The sequence below is a fragment of the Dama dama genome, chromosome 32 (genome assembly GCF_033118175.1).
Source record: "Dama dama isolate Ldn47 chromosome 32, ASM3311817v1, whole genome shotgun sequence".
NCBI classification, from domain to species: Eukaryota; Metazoa; Chordata; class Mammalia; order Artiodactyla; family Cervidae; genus Dama; species Dama dama.
In genome coordinates, this window is record NC_083712.1 from 25,805,727 (window position 1) to 25,825,018 (window position 19,292).

The window sequence follows — 19,292 nt, forward strand, 5'->3', positions numbered from 1 at the left end:
CCTGTTCTCCCTCCAAACATACTCTGCAGTCAGAGTTCTGTTTTGTATTGTAAGCTGTGGCTTTCCTCTTACTTCCATAACATATTATGTTACTGATGAGTGAGTGAGAATGTTTTCAAATGTGGAATGTGTTACATCGTTTTTAAGACCAAAGACTTTGAGATGGAAGCCATCTTAACCCTTCTTTTCAGCTCTTTCTTTGAACCTGTAAGAGAAGGTCAATGTCTCTTGCCACTTGTTTAAATTTCTAAATCTAATCAAAGCCATCTTTGTATTAAGAACGTGAACCATGCGGTTGTGTTCAGTGATCAGTCAGAGCCATGTCCTGCTGTGTCTTTTCCAGAAAAACCCTCAGATCATGTATCTAGAGCAAGAGTTAGAAAGCCTGAAGGCCGTGCTGGAGATCAAGAATGAGAAACTGCACCAACAGGACGTCAAGTTAATGAAGATGGAGAAGCTGGTAAGTTTCGTTCAGAGCCTCACGGAGCGGGGTAATACCTGAGGCCTCTGAACTAGATCTGTGGGGTTGCCTTCATGGCTAGAGATGTTTGGAAACATAGGAAAGGAAAAAGAGGTTACGTTTTCTCTTCTATGTTAACTTAAGGCTTATTCGTTGCTGCCTTCTGGAACAGTTTTTTGGATTTCCCCCCCACCCCCCACGAAGGAACATGCAGAGGAGCATTCAGTGTTTCGAAAAATAACAACAAAGGTCATTCATATCCATGGTCTGGGGATAGCCACCTGCATAAAAAGGATGTTTAAATAATGTAAAAGTGGTTATTTGATATACTACCACCTCTAGGGCTTTGTTATGCTCAAATCAGTTGGGTGCTTAATCCCCTCAGAGCAATTCAATCTTGCTAAATACCTCAATTCTTCATCTTCCTTCATGGGAATTAGACTGTTATAAAATTAACCTGGTTGGACAAGTAGACAGTGCTATGAAAAACAAGAATAAAGTTTAGTTTGTGGCCTCCAGGACAGACAACTGACGTCAGCATGTGGGGAGTCCATCCAGGGCTTTGTGGGAGGTTGTCCCTTCTCCCTCTAACTGTAGGTGACTCAGTGTTGAGGAGGTGCCTCCGTCAAACCCAAACCAGCCTTGGACGGTAGGAAGCATGGAAGTCACTCATTATTCATCATTTCGTTTGTTTGTTTTTGCTGTTTGGTTTTCTTCTAGAGACTATTACCTATCAAGGGAGGTAAGAGCTAACCTCACTGTGGACACATGGATGCTGAGTGACCAGGAAAGTTTGTTTTTGTAGAGGAAGGAGAGAGCTCATGGTCTCTAATGGCCCCAACCTGGTATTCACCAGCTTCTGCCAGAGGGACAGACCTCCCTGTTCTATCAGGTCTCATGCCTGCCACTGTGGCCATCAGCCCTGACTCAGATAATCCTGTCAATAACTGGTTGTCCCCTATGCTGCCACTCACATATCAAAACTTTTCAAGCCGTTATGTGCAGTAAGAACAGACTCTGCTGTAAAGTTACTCATCCATCTTAATTTTCATTGATCCACAAGTATTTCTGTCCGTTGCCATGCCCAGGAAGTATTGGTCGGCTTGGCATGGTGTATATGCAGAAGGAGGGGTTGATATGATGACAGATAAGCCCACTGTTACCTTGTTTATTTGTAACGTCCAGGCCTTCTGTCAAAAATAAAACACTTAGAAAGCAAAGAGGCTTTCTCCATTAAAAAAAAAAAAAAACTATCCCTGCTGATCATTAGCTCTGAGAGCTGTTTTCCAAGGCTAGTTTCCTCTCCAGTAAAATGAGGAATTGGAAGAGATACTATTTTAAGGCCAATCACTACCCAGTATTTAATTCCAGATTTTCCCGCCTCATGTTTTTTTTTTTTTTTTTCCCGCCTCATGTTTTTATCGTGCATTCCTTTATACTTCCTGGAAATTCCAAGGCTCCCTCTGTTTTACATGCTAGTCACATTTTGGGATATTTCACCTGGTTGGCTTGTCCTAAGTTTTTTCTGGATAATAAGATGTTGGTGCTGGGAATGTAAATTGGTACAGTCACTGTGGAGAACAGTATGGAGGTTCCTTAAAAAACTAAAACTACCATATGACCTAGCAATCCCACTCCTGGGCGTATACCCTGAGAAAACCACAATGTAAAAAGACATGTACCCAGGGCTCTTGGCAGCATTATTTACAACAGCAACCTAAATGTCCATCACCAGATGAATGGATAAAGAAGATGTGGTATGTATATACAATGTAATAGTACCTCAACCATACAAAGGAATGAAACTGGGTCATTTGTAGAGATGTGGATGGACCTAGATACTGTCATACAGAGTGAAGTAGGTCAGAAAGAGAAAAACAAAGATCGTGTATTAATGCATATATGTAGAATCTAGAAAAATGGTAATGAACTTACCTGCAGGGCAGGAATAGACAGACGGAGAGAATGGACCTGTGGACCCGGGAGGGGAGGGTGGGACGAGTTGAGAGAGTAACACTGACATAGATACATTACCAAGTGTAAAATAAATCGCTGATGGGAATGCTGAGCACAGGGAGCTCAGCATGGTCCCGGTGATGACCCAGAGAGCTGGAAACCGGGGAAGGCTCGAGAGGGAGGGGATACACATATACACGGAGCTGATTCACACTGTTGTTACAGCAGAAACTAACAACACTGGAAAGCAATTATACTCCAGTTAAACACACACCAGCACTGCACAGAGTTGAAATGAGAGTAGCTTAGTCATAGGCAGCAGTGACAAGGGCTTAGCACGAAATTGGACAGAGCTGTGATGTCTCCTCCAAGAGGGTGATGAACTCTTACCTTCAGAAAGTGAGCAGGGGTGTAATCAGCTCTTCATCATTAGCTGATTCAGTGTCTTCTGGGCTTTTTTCCTTTAATCTCGCAGATCAGTTTTGCTTGCCTCTTGTCCTTACCAGGCTAAACTTTCAAGGAAAACAAACATGTCTTTAGTTCAGCTAAGAAGGGGTGCCTTTTGTCATGCACTTCTTTGTTTGGAGGCTCCATGGAGCTCTGTGGATTGCACCGAGCGGCCACTCTGAGTGGCCATGGCCATTCTCAGTGGCCACGCTGACGAGTCACCGTGATTAAGGTCGTGTTAAACACTGCCACGAACTGAGTTTTCATCAAATGTGGGCTTTTTTTTTTTTTCTTCCCAAACTGACCATAAGAAGCTGCAGTGTCTCTGATACATGCTGGCTGCCTGGCTGCGGTTTTCTTTATCACCGTGAAACTGAAAGAGGCAGAGCCTCCAAGGGCAGGGCGCCAATTCTCGGGAATTCTAAACCAGCGTGACCTGGGTCACATCAGTAACCCCTGTGTGTGTGTGTGTGTTCACACGCCCTGGCACACGTTTGAAAAGTAATATCCGTGTGCTCTGTTTTGCTGCAGTAGATTCTTTTTTGCAGTGCATCAGTGTAGAGACATTCAACATACTATTCAGAGGAGCCGTTGACCTCTATACGTTATCGTGTGTAAAACAGCCAGTGGGAAGCTGCTATTATATAGCACAGGGAGCTGAGGTCAGTGCTCTGCGATGACCTAGAGGAGTGGGATGGGGGATCCAGGGGGAGCAGATATCTATATACATACAGCTGATTGACTTCATTGTGCAGCAGACAACCAATGCAACATTGTAAAGCAATTTACTCCAATAATAAATCTTTTAAATAAAATAAAAATACTGTTAACCTTGAAAAGAATTAAAAAAAAACTTTTCTAAATTAAATCTCTGTAGTATGCACTGGTATCAGGAAGGTACCTCACGGAATAAGGGGCCTTATGAAATTTTTAATGTATGAATGTTGGCACTCTCGTTTATGCCAAGGTGGACAATAACACAGCGCTGGTGGACAAACTGAAGCGATTCCAGCAGGAGAATGAAGAACTAAAAGCTCGGATGGACAAGCACATGGCAATTTCGAGGTAAAAATGCCACTGTCCTGTTTGCCCCAAGCTCCTCCCTGCCTCAGACACGAACACTGAGTGTTCCTTTCTTAGCACCACTCCTGTCCCTCCTGGACTGAAGCGAGTGGTTAAAGAGGTTCTGATTTCTGCTTGGGAAATGACTGCAGCCCGTGGCGCCTTCAATCACCCAAGGGGCCTAGACCAAAGGCTGAGTCCTCAGTGGGCACGCCTTCCCTTCCCAGGGAAAGCTGGCTGATGAAGTGGAGAATGCCCTCAGAGAAGGATCATCACAGCAGCAAACAAACCCCCAGCAGCAAACGCGCCCCCCCCCCACCACCTACGAGGGTGCTAAGACACACACAGCCTGCCTGTGGGTGCATTACTAGGTCTACTATGAAACTGCCTCAAAGTATAGCTTTTCCTTCGGCTCCAGCTCACACTTCCTGGGTTCCTCTGCCAGCCCAGCACCCGTGTACAGCAGTTCCTTTCATTCCAGAGATCATCTGCGGGCTCTCAAATTTAAAACAGAATTTTTTTCAGCCTCTTAAAAAAGAAAAAGAAAAAGACTCACATCATTTCTGGCTCCTTTCTGTCTGCCAGGCAACTTTCCACGGAGCAGGCGGTCCTGCAGGAGTCGCTGGAGAAGGAGTCCAAGGTCAACAAGCGCCTCTCCATGGAGAACGAGGAGCTGCTCTGGAAGCTCCACAACGGAAACCTGTGCAGCCCCAAGAGGTCCCCCACGTCCCCCGCCACCCCCTTCCAGTCGCCTCGGAACTCCGGCTCCTTCCCCAGCCCCAGCGTGTCTCACCCAGATGACCTTCCTGGGAGCCACAGACAGACTGACAGCGTCTCTGCAGGACTGACCCCGCCCGCAACTGCGCACCACCCGCCCTAGAAGTGGGAAGCCCCGGCCCGAACCGGCTCCTCCCACGTGAGACTGGACTCCGGAGGAAGGCATCCGACCCGGTCCAAAGATGCTATGGGAACGGATCTACACGGACACTGTCGCACAAAGCACTTACAGGATGGGAAAAACCTTGGTCATTGCCTTTTTCACCTATGGGTAAAGGGGAAAACTCTCAGGGGCCTGTTAAGATAAAGATTTATATAACCTTTGTAACCTTATATAACCTTTGTAATTTATATAACCTTCACCACAGACACCTTCTTGTGATTCTTCTTTTGGTCTGACTGGGGCTGTGTGGATGGAGCGGATGGACCTGGGTGTCGTGTGTGTCGACCACTGCCTCCCTTGGTGTGTGTTGAGCTGAGCATCTCTGGAGACATGTTCATCAAGCAGTCCTCAGTGTAGACGTCTCTGCAGAAGCCATAGAGGGAAGAGCAATAGTTGCTGGAGTTAGGATTCTTCACTACCGGCCTGCTCGGCCCTCTGAACTGGGGGAAAAGTGGGGGCCACAGAAGCAGCTCTGACTTCCCCGGGGCTGTACCTTCTCTGCATCCTTTTGGGGTACCTTGTAGGCAGCCTTTCAGTGTTCAGCTGTGTCAGTTGAAACAAGCTAGATTTTTTTTTAACTTACCCATGTGAACATGAAATACTACAATCCATTTTCTCAGGCTATGAGCAAATGCAGAACCCTAATTTTGCTTGAAAAGAAAAGAAAGAAATCTGTATAAAGAAAGAGCAGTACCCATGGATTGCTCTCTGCCTTATTTTTAGCTTGATCTGAGCTATTCTCAGTGATTTCAACTGGCTTCTTCTCTCCCATCGCCATCCCCCTGCCCCTCTCTACCCCATCCAGAGCCACAAAAGCAAACCTTCCACCTCCTTCCTGCTTTTTTCTGGGACAAGGAATATGCTTTGCCAAAGCCAGCTCATCTTCAAGGTGCTGACCACTTTTCCAAATAAACCAGGGCCTGGTTCCAAAAATACAAATTTGGGGACATCCTAGAGAGATTAAAGAACGAGAAAGAGTCAATAGTTGACAGAACTGGGAAAGATAGGATTCGGTGCTTAGGGATGACTAAGAGCACCTTACTAATAGAGCAGGCTGGGGAGAGAATGCTAAATTTTCACGTACCTTTGAGGAATCATCCTGTCCTGGGGAAGACTGCAGAATGCCCAGTTGGCGAGAGGAAAATGCGGCTTGTCCAGCTCTTCTCCAGGTTGCATTTCAGTCTCTCTCCAAAACACCACTTACTACCTCCCCCAGTTCTAATATGTTGGGGGAAGTAGAAGGAAAAACTGTGGCTTTTTTCTCTCTCCTGCGCATGTCAAGCTTGTGCTGTCAGTATTTACTAATCAGCATAGCTGACATTCAATGGCTTTACAAATAACCCCTATAGTAAGAACAGGTTCAGGCTACTAGAGGTGGATCTTTGAGTTGTCACTTACACATACACTAAAAGCAATGCTCAAATTTCACCAAGCTAGGCTTCAACAGTACATGAACCAAGAATTTCCAGATGTTCAAGCTGGATTTAGAAAAGGCAGAGGAACCAGATATCAAATTGCCAACATCTGTTGGATCATAGAAAAAGCAAGAGAATTCCAGAAAATCATCTGCTTCATTGACTACGCTAAAGCCTTCACCTGTGTGGATCACAACAAACTATGGAAAATTGTTAAAAAGATGGGAATACCTGACCACCTTACCTGCCTCCTGAGAAATCTGTATGCAGGTCAAGAAGCAACAGTTAGAACTGGACATCAAATAACAGACTGGTTCCAAATCGGGAAAAGAGTATGTAAAGGCTATATATTGTTACTCTGTTTATTTAACTTATATGCAGAGTACATCATGTGAAATGTCAGGCTAGATGAAGCAAAAGCTGGAATCAAGATTGCCAGGAGAAATATCAATAACCTCAGATATGCAGACAACACCACCCTTGTGGCAGAAAGCAAAGAAGAACTAAAGAACCTCTTGATGAACGTGAAAGAGGAGAGTGAAAAAGTTGGCTTAAAACTCAATATTCAAAAAGATCATGGCATCTGGTCCCATCACTTCATGGCAAATAGATGAGGAAACAATGGAAACAGTGACAGACTTTATTTTTTGGGGCTCCAAAATCACTTCAGATGGTGACTGCAATCATGAAATTAAAAGATGCTTGCTCCTTGGAAGGAATGCTATGACCAACCTAGACAGCATATTAAAAAGCAGAGCCATTACTTTGCCTACAAAGGTCCGTCTGGTTAAAACTATGGTTTTTCCAGTAGTCATGTATGGATGTGAGAGTTGTACCATAAAGAAAGCTGAGTGCCGAAGAATTGATGCTTTTGAACTGTGGTGTTGGAGAACACTCTTGAGAGTCCCTTGGACAGCAAGGAGATCCAACCAGTCCACCCTAAAGGAAATCAGTCCTGAATATTCATTGGAAGGACTGATGCTGAAGCTGAAACTCCCAATACTTTGGCTTCCTGATGCGAAGAACTGACTCATTGGAAAAGACCCTGATGCTGGGAAAGATTGAAGGCAGGAGGAGAAGGGGAAAACAGAGGATGAGATGGTTGGATGGCATCACCGACTCAATGGACATGAGCCTGAGCAAGCTCTGGGAGTTGGTGATGGACAGGCAAGCCTGGCGTACTGCAGTCCATGGGGTCGCAAAGAGTCAAGACACAACTGAGCAACTGAACTGACACAGTGGACTAATATTCATGATGCATCGTTTGTTTTACTAGTGATTGTTTCTAAAGTCTTTAACCTCTGACACTTGATTATGTATGTAACCTTTCATGTTCATTTCTGATAAGTGGGAACGTAGGTTCACTGCCACCTCCTGGAATCTCTCTCTGCTCACTTTCCAAGCTGTCCTCAACGTCATTAGCCAAAGTGGGGTTTGCCATTCCATCCCCTGCACATGGTAAATCTTGTGCTGTTCTCTGTGTCCTCCATGCCGTTTAAGTGTCTGGGGTAATCATTCTGACACAGTTAATACAAAACGTCTTCAGAGAATGGGAGATGATGAGAGAGGAAATAAAACTGAACTTTAAAACTATTTTGAAACCAAATGTTACCACTTAGGATGCAAAATGTTGGCACATCATAAAAACATGAGTGTGTAAACAGCCATAGTTGTGCTCAGTTTGGAGTGATGCAAAGTATTTTAATCAAATAAATAATGCTGGAATATTCTATATAAGGGTTGCATCCTCTGACATAGTTCACTCTCCAAAGTGTTATCTAGTTTACACCATAGGAATTATCTCCTCTTAACCTATTTCCTAGGAATTTCCAATGCAACCACAAAATTGGACATGAGCTGAAATTTACCTCCCAGAGCTAAGACTTCAAGATTTTCTAAATTTAAAGCTACGGGTATTTGAGAAATAATAAACTTTTACTGGTTTTAATGATAGTTTCTGCTGTATAAGAAAACTGGAACAGCTACAGTCTACATATTTTGAAGATGGTAAAAATAAGCCTAAAACAAAGTGGAATCTTCCTTAACCTGTGCATCTATTTTATATTGAAAGTTAAACATTTAAAAACACATACTGGGCTTCCTTGGTGGTCCAGTAGTTAAGAAGCCACCTTGCAATGCCAGGGACACCGTTTCGATACCTGTTTGGGGCAGATCCCACATGCCGCAGAGCAGCTGAGCCAGTGCTCTAGAGCCTGCGAGCTGCGACTGCTGAAGCCCACGCGCCTAGAGCCTGTGCTCCGCAACGAGAAGTCAGTGCAGGGCAATGACCAGCAGCCCCTGCTCCCCGCAGCTAGAGAAGGCCCACGTGCAGCAACGAAGACCCAGGACAACCTAATGACCTTTAAAAAAAAAAGAAAAATGCTGCTGTTCTTACTAAATGTCTAATCTAGAACTAGTAATTCTGAGTGCAGCAGTTTAAAAAAAAAGTTTATATGATATTTTTTGATACTTCATATCATACAATAGTTCATGGATAGTTGAACTATGTACACAAAATCACTACATTTTTAGATTCTCTCAGTGTGGTTGTGATACCCAAGGCAGTATTAGGTATTGACTCAAACACTGCTGCCAACGAGTGCTTCTGAATGTACTTCTGGATGATTCTGGGTGTACTTCAAGCAGACTTAAACAACAAGCACTTAGCCCTTTTTTTTTAACTTTTTACAAAAACTTGCTTCTTTAATAGAAATGATTATATAAAGTTGTTTACATATATGCCTTCTGAGTAGAAACACTAGAAATGCATATACATAGGTCAGCAGTCAGAATACATGCTTTCTGCTAGGAGAGTTAACACTTCTATAATCAGACCGGATGACTTCCTTTGAGTTTGGAGGTCTGGGTCTGACTCAAGGCAGAGCCTGGGGTTTGGCCCTGGCAAAGACAAAGAACCCCGGAGCTGGTTGGGGACACCAGTGGGCTTTCCGTCAGTTCATTTATACTTCGTCTTCCAAGTCAGGAAGACTCCACAGTGGTGGCTACTGTGGTCTGTCCTTGGAGATTCTGAGCAGTGCAAATGTAATAACCTGCGTCAATGGTCTCAAAGTCTTCAATGCTCAGGACACTCTGGGAGATCCTTGTGGTGTGCCCAAGGCCTCTGTGGATCAGCCGCCAGGAGTCCTGAATCGTCACGGGCCTTTCATCCTGTTGAACGACACCCACGGGGGCTGGAGCACAAACCACGCGCCTCTCTCAGCAGCTCCCATTCATCTGCCACTGCTGAGTATCCCTTTCAAAGCGCAAAACACATGCTCCTACAGGACTATTTGGTATGCGCACCTCATGGGAGCTCTGACACTGTCTAGTCAGTTTAGGCTGCATTTTTTCTTTTCCAAGCAGAGTCTTGAATTTCATTATGCTGTTTGGCTCTCTCTTCCTGCCCTTTTCTTCAAGTTTCTACTTAATATAAATTTTACTCTTTGGGAACTTCAAGAATGTGGGGCTGGTATTAGGCAAAAAGATACAGATAAATTTTTCCACTGCTCTGCTGTTGACACTGCTCATGTTCACCCCTTGGCGCAGTGGTTCTTACAGAACTTAGAAGCCCAAAGCTCTCACCTTGTAAATGAATATGAGCTCTCAACTGCTCAGATTTGGGGGAGGGAGACACGATTAGTCAAATGTGCCCTAGGACTGCAGTGGGCGAAAAGCTGTGCCCGGGCTGGATAAAATTATACCCGAGGTGACTTCACTCCCTATTTCTAGAAAGTGAGATGGTCACTCCTGAGATGCTTCCTCCAACTTTGGTGATATGTAGTGTATTCTGAATTAGTTTAACACGATCGTAATATTTATAGTATTACTGAATTAATACCCTTTCTGCTAATAATTAGCAATGTAAAGAAACCAAAAAACCTCTCATGCAAGCTATTAATGTCTTCTAAATGGGACAACACTTCAGAAACAAGTACTTAGCACTGGGAAAGCACCATTCTCCAGGAGAGTTATTTTCCCCCAATCACAGCCCTTCACCCAGAAGCGTATTGGCTGCCAAGCACATCTTAGGATGCAAGATCCAGATCTCTTCTGGCAACAAGGGGACTGTTCCATGTTGGTAGCGAGGCTGTCTATTTTCATGAGCAGAACAGGCCCACGGCTGCATGTGCTGGAGCTGCGTTTTTGGCAAGTCTATTTTAAGATAATCTCAGCCTCACGGCACCTTTTCCAAGACCTGGGTTTACATGCCAACTTGGTGGGTGTCTGCTAAGAGCTCTTTGCCCCGGGAACCAGCTTTTACATGGAGAAGGCTAAAGGACTCCAGAAGGAAGGTAGATTAGCCTCCAACTGACCCAAAATTAAGACTGCAAATTGAGATAGGGGTTGAAGAAAGGAGGGCCCCCTCCTTTCCTGTTCTTGCCCCTGTCCCCTTCCTTCGGGGTCATGAAGAAAGATAATACAAAAGAGGGTACATTAACTAAATTACCTAATGGAACCCAGTCACTTTTTTTTTCCTATTCTAAAAAAAAAAAAAAAAAAAGTCATTTATTGGATTGGCCACAAAGTTCCTTTGGGTTTTTCTATAACAGGGAAAAACCTGAATGAACTTTTTGGACAACCGAATATAAACACACTGAAACATCTTAGGAGCAAACCAGTGCATGCTTACCTTCTGCCCTGGGTAGGTCCACTTGAATTCCACCTCCACATCTGGCTCCCCCAGGACTGTGCAGAGGACACTCACATCATCTCCCCCCTTCACTTTGTTCGCAGAGGCCAAGATAGTCGTTGACGGAGGGCCACTGGGAACTGGAAGTGAGCAGGGACAGTAGCGTGAGGACATCCATGGGCAAGGGTGGCAGACACAAACCAACAGACGCGTTCTCTTCTCTGGGCAGATATGGGACATCCCTGCCTTTCTTCAGCTGCCCAACTAGCATCAAGCCTGCTCTGTCCACTACCTGGAGTTTTATGATGCCTCTTCTCTTTCTACCTTGGTGGTCCAGAATGGGGTGGACATCCAAAGGCCCCCAGACATTCCACTTGTAATGAGAGGAGTCCAGAAGATCTGCGAGGAGCTCATGTGAATCAAAAGGTGGAGAAAGAAGAAGGGGCTTGGGAGCAGAACAAGGGGAAGGAAGAGAAGGTGGTCTGGAGGGAGGACCACCGACAGAGGAAGAGGGACAGACAGGCATATGGCTCGGCAGCCTCAGGAGGAAGAGGAGTGAGTCAGAATCCACCAACGGGACAGACGCTTGCAGGACGGGCGTGTGGGATCTCTCCTTCGCGGCACTGCAGAGACAACATTCTTCATCAGGCTCAGTCTACTAGAGTAGCTTCGAGCGCAGCATGGATCCAGGAATGTGCTGGGAGAGGAGGGTAAGGCAGGGAACCAGCCAGACATGGTCTCAGAGCCCCGGGGCCTCCATTCCAGCGGAGGAGGTGCACCCTCAAAAGGTCACTGTGTGGTGGGTTTAGAACCTGAGCTGTGGGAAGAACCAAAGGAGAAGCCCAGGGTGCCGCGGAAGTTCAGGATGGTCTGAGAAGCATGAAAGGTTTCCTTAGGGATGTTTGGACTAAAATCTGAAGGCCTGCAGGGAAAAGGAGGGACCAGCAGACAGGCCCCAAGGGGAGTAGAGGGGATCCCTGGGGAGGGCAGAGGCCAGCACCGCAAGACCTTTCAAGCCATATGGAAGATTTTAACTTTGGTTCTAGGAAAAGTTCATTAGTTCAGAGGTTCATTGGTTCAGTGGTTTATTTAGCCCACAGAATGGTTTTAACCGGACCAATAATCAGTTACTGGTGGAAGATGGAGAAAGCGTGGGCATGGAAGGGACCAATTGGAAAGGTACTCATGTTAGACCAAGGAAGAAGTGATGATAGTTGAACTCCTTGCAGTAGGATGGACAGCAGAATTCAGGGGCTTTGATGGAATGAGTCAGGACTGGGAGGAGCTGGGAGTGTTTTGGGTTCCTGCACCCCGGAACTGCAGCGCCATCACTGGGATGAGGGCAACTGAAGAACCAGGCCTGGAACGAAGGCCCAGAGCTCAGGAAAGGGCCTGTGAAGCAGCTCAGTGCAGATGTTAGAGAGACAGTTGGGTACAGGAAGCTGGCGCATCCAGATCCAGGCCACATCCATTCCCCGGGGAGTGATTAGTAAACAAATATGCAGCAGGGTGTGGCTATGGTTGAGACCACCCAGGAGGAGCATGGGGACAAAGAAAGTGCCTGGGGGAACTCCAACATTTAAAAACTAGGAGAAGCAGCTCATTCTATGAGGCCTCCATTACCCTGATACCTAAACCAGACAAAGATATCACAAAAAAGGAAAATTACAGGCTGATATTCATAAAAATCCTCAACAAAATACGTGCAAGCCAAATCCAACAACACATTAAAAGGATCACACAAGTGGGATTTATCCCAGGGATTCAAGGATTCTTCAATGTATGCGAATTAATGTGATACATCATATTAACAAACTAAATAAAAACCATACGATCATCTCAATAGATGCAGAAAAAGCTTTTGACAAAATTCAATGCCCATTTATGATAAAAACTGTCCATTAGGTGGGCACAGGTAATTATTATATTACCTGAACATAATAAAGGCCCCATATATGACAAACCCACAACTGACATCTTTCTCAGTGGTGAAAAACTGAAAGCAGTTCCAATAATGTCAGGAACAAGACAAGGGTGTTTACTCTCACCACTATTACTCAGCATAGATTTGGAAGTCCTAGCCACAGCAGAGAAGAAAAAGAAATGAAACGAATCTAAACTGAAAGGAAGAAGTAAAACTATCACTGTTTGCAGATGACATGATACTAAACATCAAAATCCTAAAGACACTGCCAGAAAACTACTAGAGCTCATCAATGAAATTGGTAAATTTGCAGGATATAAAAAAATACACAGAAATCTATTGCTTTCCCATATACTAATAATGAGAGATCAGAAAGAGAAATTAAGGAAACAATCCCATTTGCTATCACACCAAAAAGAATAAAATACCTAGGAATAAACTTACCTAAGGAGGCAAAAGACCTGTATTCGGAAAACTATAAGATGCTGAAAAGTGTGAAAGTGAAAGTATCAGTTGCTCAGTCGTGTCCAACTCTTTGCGATCCTATGGACTGTAGCCTGCCAGGCTCTTCTGAACTTGGGATTCTCCAGGCAAGAATACTGGAGTGGGTTGCCATACCCTTCTCCAGGGGATCTTCCTGACCCAGGGATCGAACCCAGATCTCCTGCACTGCAGGCAGATTCTTTACCATCTGAGCCACCAGGGAAGCCCCATAATATGCTAATGAAAGAAATAAAAAATGACACATACCGAAGGAGAGAGATACCATGTCATTGTCAAAATGACTGTACTACCCAAAGGAATCTACGGATATAAATGCAATTTCTATCAAATTACCAAAGGCATTTTTCACAGAATTAGAACAAAAACCTTTTAAATTTATATGGAAACACAAAAGACCCTGAATAGTCAAAGCAATTTTGAGGAGGGAAAATGGAACTGGAGGAATCAGCCTCCCTGACTTCAGACTTTACTACAAAGCCACAGTAATCAAAATAATATGATTTTGGCGCAAAAACAGAAATATAGATCAATGGAATAGGACAGAAATTCCAGAGATAAACCCAAGCACCTATGGTCACCTAATCCATGACACAAGAGGCAAGACTATACAATGGAGACGAGACTATCTCTTCAATAAGTAGTGACAGAAAACTGGATTGCTACATTTAAAGAATGAAATTAGAACACCTCCTAACACCATACACAAAAATAAACTCAAAATGCATTAAAGACCTAAATGTAAGTCTGGATACTATAAAACTCTTAGAGGAAAACACAGGCAGAACACTCTCTGACATAAATTACAGCAAGATCTTTTTTGATCCACCTCCTAGAATAATGAAAATAAAAACAAATATAAATAAATAGGGCCTAATTAAATCTAAAAACTTTCACAGAGCAAAGGAAGCCATAAACACAATGAAAAAACCCACAAAATGGGACAAAGTATTTGTAAACAAAGTGATTGACAAAGGATTAATCTCCAAAACATACAATCTGCTCAAGTAACGCCATATCAAAATAACAAAGAACCCAATCAAAAATGGGCAGAAGATCTAAATAAGCATGTCTCCAAGAAGACATATAGATGGCCAAAAATCACATGAAAAGATATTCAACATCACTGTTTGCTAGAGAAATGCAAATCAAAACTACAACGAGGTATCACTTCACACCAATCAGGATGGCCATCATCAAAAAATCTACAAACAAGAAATGCTGGAGAGGGTGTGGAGAAGAAGGAACCCTCCCATCCTGTTGACGGGAATGTAAATTGTTACAACAGTATGGAGAACAGTATGGATGTTTCTTTAAAAAATTAAATAAAGAACTACCAAATGATACAGCAATCCTACTTCTGGGCACATATCCAGAGAAAACCATAATTCAAAAGAATAAATGTACCCAGTTATTCATTGCAGTACTATTTATAATAGTCAAGACATGAAAGCAACCTAAGTGTCATTGACAGAGGAATGGATAAAGAAGATGTGGAACATATATACACAGTGGAATATTACTCAGCAGTAAAAAAGAATAATGCCATTTGCAGCAAAATGGATGGACCGAGAGACTGTCATACTGAGTAAAATCAGACAGAGAAAGCCAAATATCATATGATATCACTTATATGTGGAATCTAGAAAAATGTTACAAATGAACTTATTTACAAAACAGAAATAGAGTCACAGACATTTAAAAAAAAATCTATGGTTACTAGGGGGAAAAAGTAGGGGAGGGATAAATTGGGAGATTGGAATTGACATATACACAGTACTATATATAAACAGATAACTAATAAGGACCTACTGTGTAGCACAGGGAACCCTACTCAATACTCTGCAATGCCCTATATGGGAAAAGAATCTATCTAAAAAGAGTGGATATATGTATATGCATAACTGATTCACTTTGCTATACACCTGAAACTAGCACAAGATTGTAAATCAACTATGAAAGTGACAGTGAAGTCGCTCAGTTGTGTCTGACTCTTTGCGACCCCGTGGAGGGTAGCCCACCAGGCTCCTCCATCCACGGGATTCTCCGGGCAAGAATACTATAGTCCAATATAATTTTAACAAAAGAAAAAACCTGCAAGAGGCAAAGAGCTGGCAAAGATAATGAGAATGCTGTGGCTAAAGAAGCAGGGGCAATGGGACCAAGGAAGAGGGGCTTTTTTGTAGGCGAGGTAAAACCTAGAAGGATGAGGACAGAAAGCTGTCTGCTGAACTTAATGGCCTAGGAGGCCCTCTAGCCATGGCTGCCTTGGTGGAGCTAGGGGAGAAGACCAAGGAGCCGGGTGGGAGGGAAGCACCCCGACGGGGGCCGGGGAGGGCTCTTTCAGGGAGCCTGGCTGTGAGGGAGGAGAGAGATGGCTGCAGCCCAGGGTGGCGAAAGGAGGCTTGAGAGAGTTATTTGACAGCAGAGTGTTGGAAGCTGTGGCCTCATGAATAAGCCCCAGGACTGAGGCTCAGAGTCATGAAGGAGCCCAAATTCCCATCTCAGAGAGCAGTCAGCTCTGGGGCCACCCATCCGATCGCAGAAATGCCTGGGCAGGAACACGGCTGCAGAGCACTCTGCCTCACACGAGGACCATCAGCCGGGCTCATGTCGGAGTGCTCCGAGTGAAAACAGGAGAGAGACCCTCCTCTCCTCCCTCGCAGGGCTGGCCAGGGAGCCTTCTGTCCTGGAGGTCGGGGGAGGCGCCTCCCACCCCCCGCCCCTGGCGCCAGCAGCCAGGATGGAGAGCACGGGAGGATGCCACAGGGATGTGGCCTGCTGCTGATCACGCACGCGGAGCCTGGACCAGAGAGCACGCTGGAAGGAGCTGAAGAAAAGGGAGTTGGAGTTGGGGCAGTCATAGGAAAGAATGTAGAACATTCTAGAAATGACAGCGCTGCAGAGGAGCCTTTAAGAACAGCCATCTGTGCCTCCTACTCTCCCGCCATCACTGGGGACAGCGGTACCCCACACTGACCAGCCGGAAGGGGCTCGCGTCTCGCCCCGGAAGAGCTTACCCTGCGCGTAGAGCAGCTGGTACTTGACGGAGATCTGAGACTTGCCCCCCGCCTCCGCCTTGCAGTAGACCACCCCCTGGTGGCCGGAGTGAGGCTGCAGATACACAAAGCCTCTCTTCAGGTCGTAAACGATGTCCGTTCCGTTGGCCGGGATCTCCTTGGCCGGGAACTCCCTGTGGAGGGTGACCTTGGCCGACAGGACGGTCACTCGGCAAGGAACCACAGCCTGCCTGTCCGGGTTCAGGTAGACGACATCAAAGTGACTGGGAGAAGGTACGAAGAGTTCGCCTTTCTCTGCAAAGGGAAAGACACGGGCTCATTTAGCCTGGAGAAACAGGGTGAGAACACTTAAAGGGATGCTTATATTCAGGGCACGAGGATGAGTGGGGATTGGCAGTGTAGGCCAAACATGGAGTCCTTAGGAATTGAAAAGGCCATTTTAACACATTAAGGGCTTTCTTGGTAGCTCAGAAGGTAAAGAATCTGCCTGCAATGCAGGAGAACTGGGTTCCATCCCTGGGTGGGGAATCTCCCCTGGAGAAGGGAATGGCAACCCACTCCGGTATTCTCGCCTAGAGAATCCCACGGACAGAGGAGCCTGGCGGGCTACCGTCCGTGGGGTAGCAAAGAGTCGGACAGGACTGAGCAACTAACACTTTCTTTCACTTTCATTTTAATACATTCCTGACCAGGGGATTTTTGCAGAAACTAATGCCTGCGGCCATCGGCGTGGGTAACAAAAGACTTATTAACATGTCTCTGGTCAGTAAGTTGTTAAAAAATGAGTTTCCTTTTTTGGATAAAGGATGTTACTTCCTATCTTCTTGAAACAAAATCAGTATTACTTCAAGCCCAAATCAGGCCCACTGGTTTACCCCACCGAGGAAGCAGTGAAGGGGACCGGTTTCCTTGTGCTAAGAGCAGTTTTAACACCTAGGAACCCTCTGCCGTGTCTCTAAAGAGGTCAGCCCCACGGCCCTCGCTCAGTAACTGGGAGGGACTTTCCCACCCAGCGAGCTTCTCTGAGCCAGGCCCGATGTGGTGCCGGTGTCCTCACAGGCCAGGGGACCTCATTTCTGCCCGAGGTCAATGGAAAGAGAATTAAGCAGGGACACACGGGGAGCCAGCTAGTCTCAGGTTCTGAGCTCTATTTTGGTGGCCACTGGGTTGCAGACCTTCAGCCTGTTTCTTACACTCTACCTGTTCCCTGAGAAATCACCCTGCATGTTCTTTAAGCTCTTGATGGTGGCTTTTTTTTTTTTCCCCAGTTAAGGCATATGGGATCTAGTGCCCTGAGCAGGGATTGAACCCAGGCCTGCTGCACTGGGATTGCAAAGTCTTAGCCATTGGACAACCAGAGAAGTTCTGATGATGGCATTTTTATCGTAGAGAAATGAGAACTGGTTTCCCTGTACTTTGCTCAGCACGGTCAAGGGACTCTGGATTGTGGGGGGTGTTTTTTGTTTGGGGCATGAAACAATAAATACTTTGTTTTCTGGATCATTCCATGAGAGATTATAGTGATTGCTAAGAGAAATCATTGAACTGAATCACACCCCAACCTTTGTTCAGTTGTCTCCTATGTTTTCCAACCATATTTCTGAAACAGTTATTCTTGGCTTGCTTCACTAGCCTTTGTGCCCTAGTTGTATGACTGTTTTTTACATTGAGAACAGAATTCCTGGACACAATAGCAAATGCCGTCAAGGGCCAAGAGTTCTTTGCCTATAAGTATTATAATATTTTTAATAATACCAGCATCTCTAACATGGAATCATGGCTCAGGAAATCTCCACCTTTTGTAAGACCTTCCATCAGGCCAGGCAATTTGCGCCACTTTACAATATGTTACCTTTCAGGCTTAGGCAAGACTGCCTTGGTCAATATCTTACCTAACACCCCTGTGTTCAAATGGAGTAAGTCCATATGGCCTTGAATCTGTCACTTCATCTCTCTGTGCTTCAGTTTCCCTGTTTCTAAAGAGGAGACTCTGGAGCATTTGTATTAAAGATCTCTTTGTCAGTCAGTTCAGTTCAGTCGCTCAATCATGTCCGACTTTTTGAGATCCCGTGGACTGTAGCACGCCAGGCTTCCCTGTCCATCACCAACTCCTGGAACTTGCTCAGACTCACGTTCATTGAGTCCACTGATGCCATCCAACCATCTCATCCTCTGTCATCCCCCTCTCCTCCTGCCTTCAGTCTTTCCCAGCATCAGGGTCTTTTCCAATGTGTCAGTTCTTTGCATCAGGTGGCCAAAGTATTGGAGCTTCAGCTTCAGTATCAGTCCTTCCAATGAATATTAAGAGTTGATTTCCTTTAGGATTGACTGGTTTGATCTCCTTGCAATCCAAGGGGCTCTCAAGAGTCTTCTTCACCACCACAGTTCAAAAACATCAATTCTTCAGCACTCAGCTTTCCTTATAGTCCAACTCTCACATCCATACATGACTACTGGAAAAACCATAGCTTTGACTATACAGACCTTTAAAGGCAAAGTAACGTCTCTGCTTTTTTAATATGCTATCTAGGTTGGTCATAACTTTTCTTCCTAGGAGTAAGCGTCTTTTAATTTCATGGCTGCAGTCACCATCAGCAGTGATTTTGGAGCCCAAGAAAGTAAAGATATCTTTTTAGCAAATATTTAAGGAAGGTGTGATTGTCAGATTCAGAAAGAACTTTTGTTTTAAGATTTTGTACAGGAATCTGACCCCTTCATGGATCATAGCCTTGTCTTGCAAAGGGGTTTGTGTAACTCAATGAAGCTATAAGCCATGCCATGTAGGGCCACCCAAAATGGACAGGTCATGGTGGAGAGTTCTGACAGAATGTGGTCCACTGGAGCAGGGAATGGTAAATCACTCCAGTACACTTGCCGTGAGAACCCCACGAACTGTATAAAAAGGCAAAAAGATATGACACTGAAAGGTGAGCCCTC

General features: G+C 45.0%; 2 protein-coding genes across 6 annotated transcripts in view; one reads left to right on the top strand and one right to left on the bottom strand.

Moving 5' to 3' along the window:
- The window catches only part of MTUS1 (microtubule associated scaffold protein 1), a 177,540-nt gene extending 172,467 nt beyond the window's left edge, over positions 1-5,073 (top strand). For all 5 annotated transcript variants that reach the window (XM_061134843.1, XM_061134842.1, XM_061134844.1 and 2 more), the window contains 3 exons: positions 344-460; positions 3,831-3,928; positions 4,511-5,073. In XM_061134843.1, the coding sequence (XP_060990826.1) occupies positions 344-460; positions 3,831-3,928; positions 4,511-4,805 (510 nt within the window). In that variant the 3' untranslated portion in view covers positions 4,806-5,073. The remainder of the gene's footprint in view (positions 1-343; positions 461-3,830; positions 3,929-4,510) is intronic.
- A 3,870-nt stretch (positions 5,074-8,943) lies between these two features.
- Positions 8,944-19,292, bottom strand: part of PDGFRL (platelet derived growth factor receptor like) — a 75,287-nt gene continuing 64,938 nt past the window's right edge. The window contains exons 4-6 of the mRNA XM_061134846.1: positions 16,356-16,649; positions 10,911-11,050; positions 8,944-9,448 (exon numbers count right to left, since the gene is read on the bottom strand). Of these exons, the coding sequence (XP_060990829.1) occupies positions 9,260-9,448; positions 10,911-11,050; positions 16,356-16,649 (623 nt within the window). The 3' untranslated portion in view covers positions 8,944-9,259. The remainder of the gene's footprint in view (positions 9,449-10,910; positions 11,051-16,355; positions 16,650-19,292) is intronic.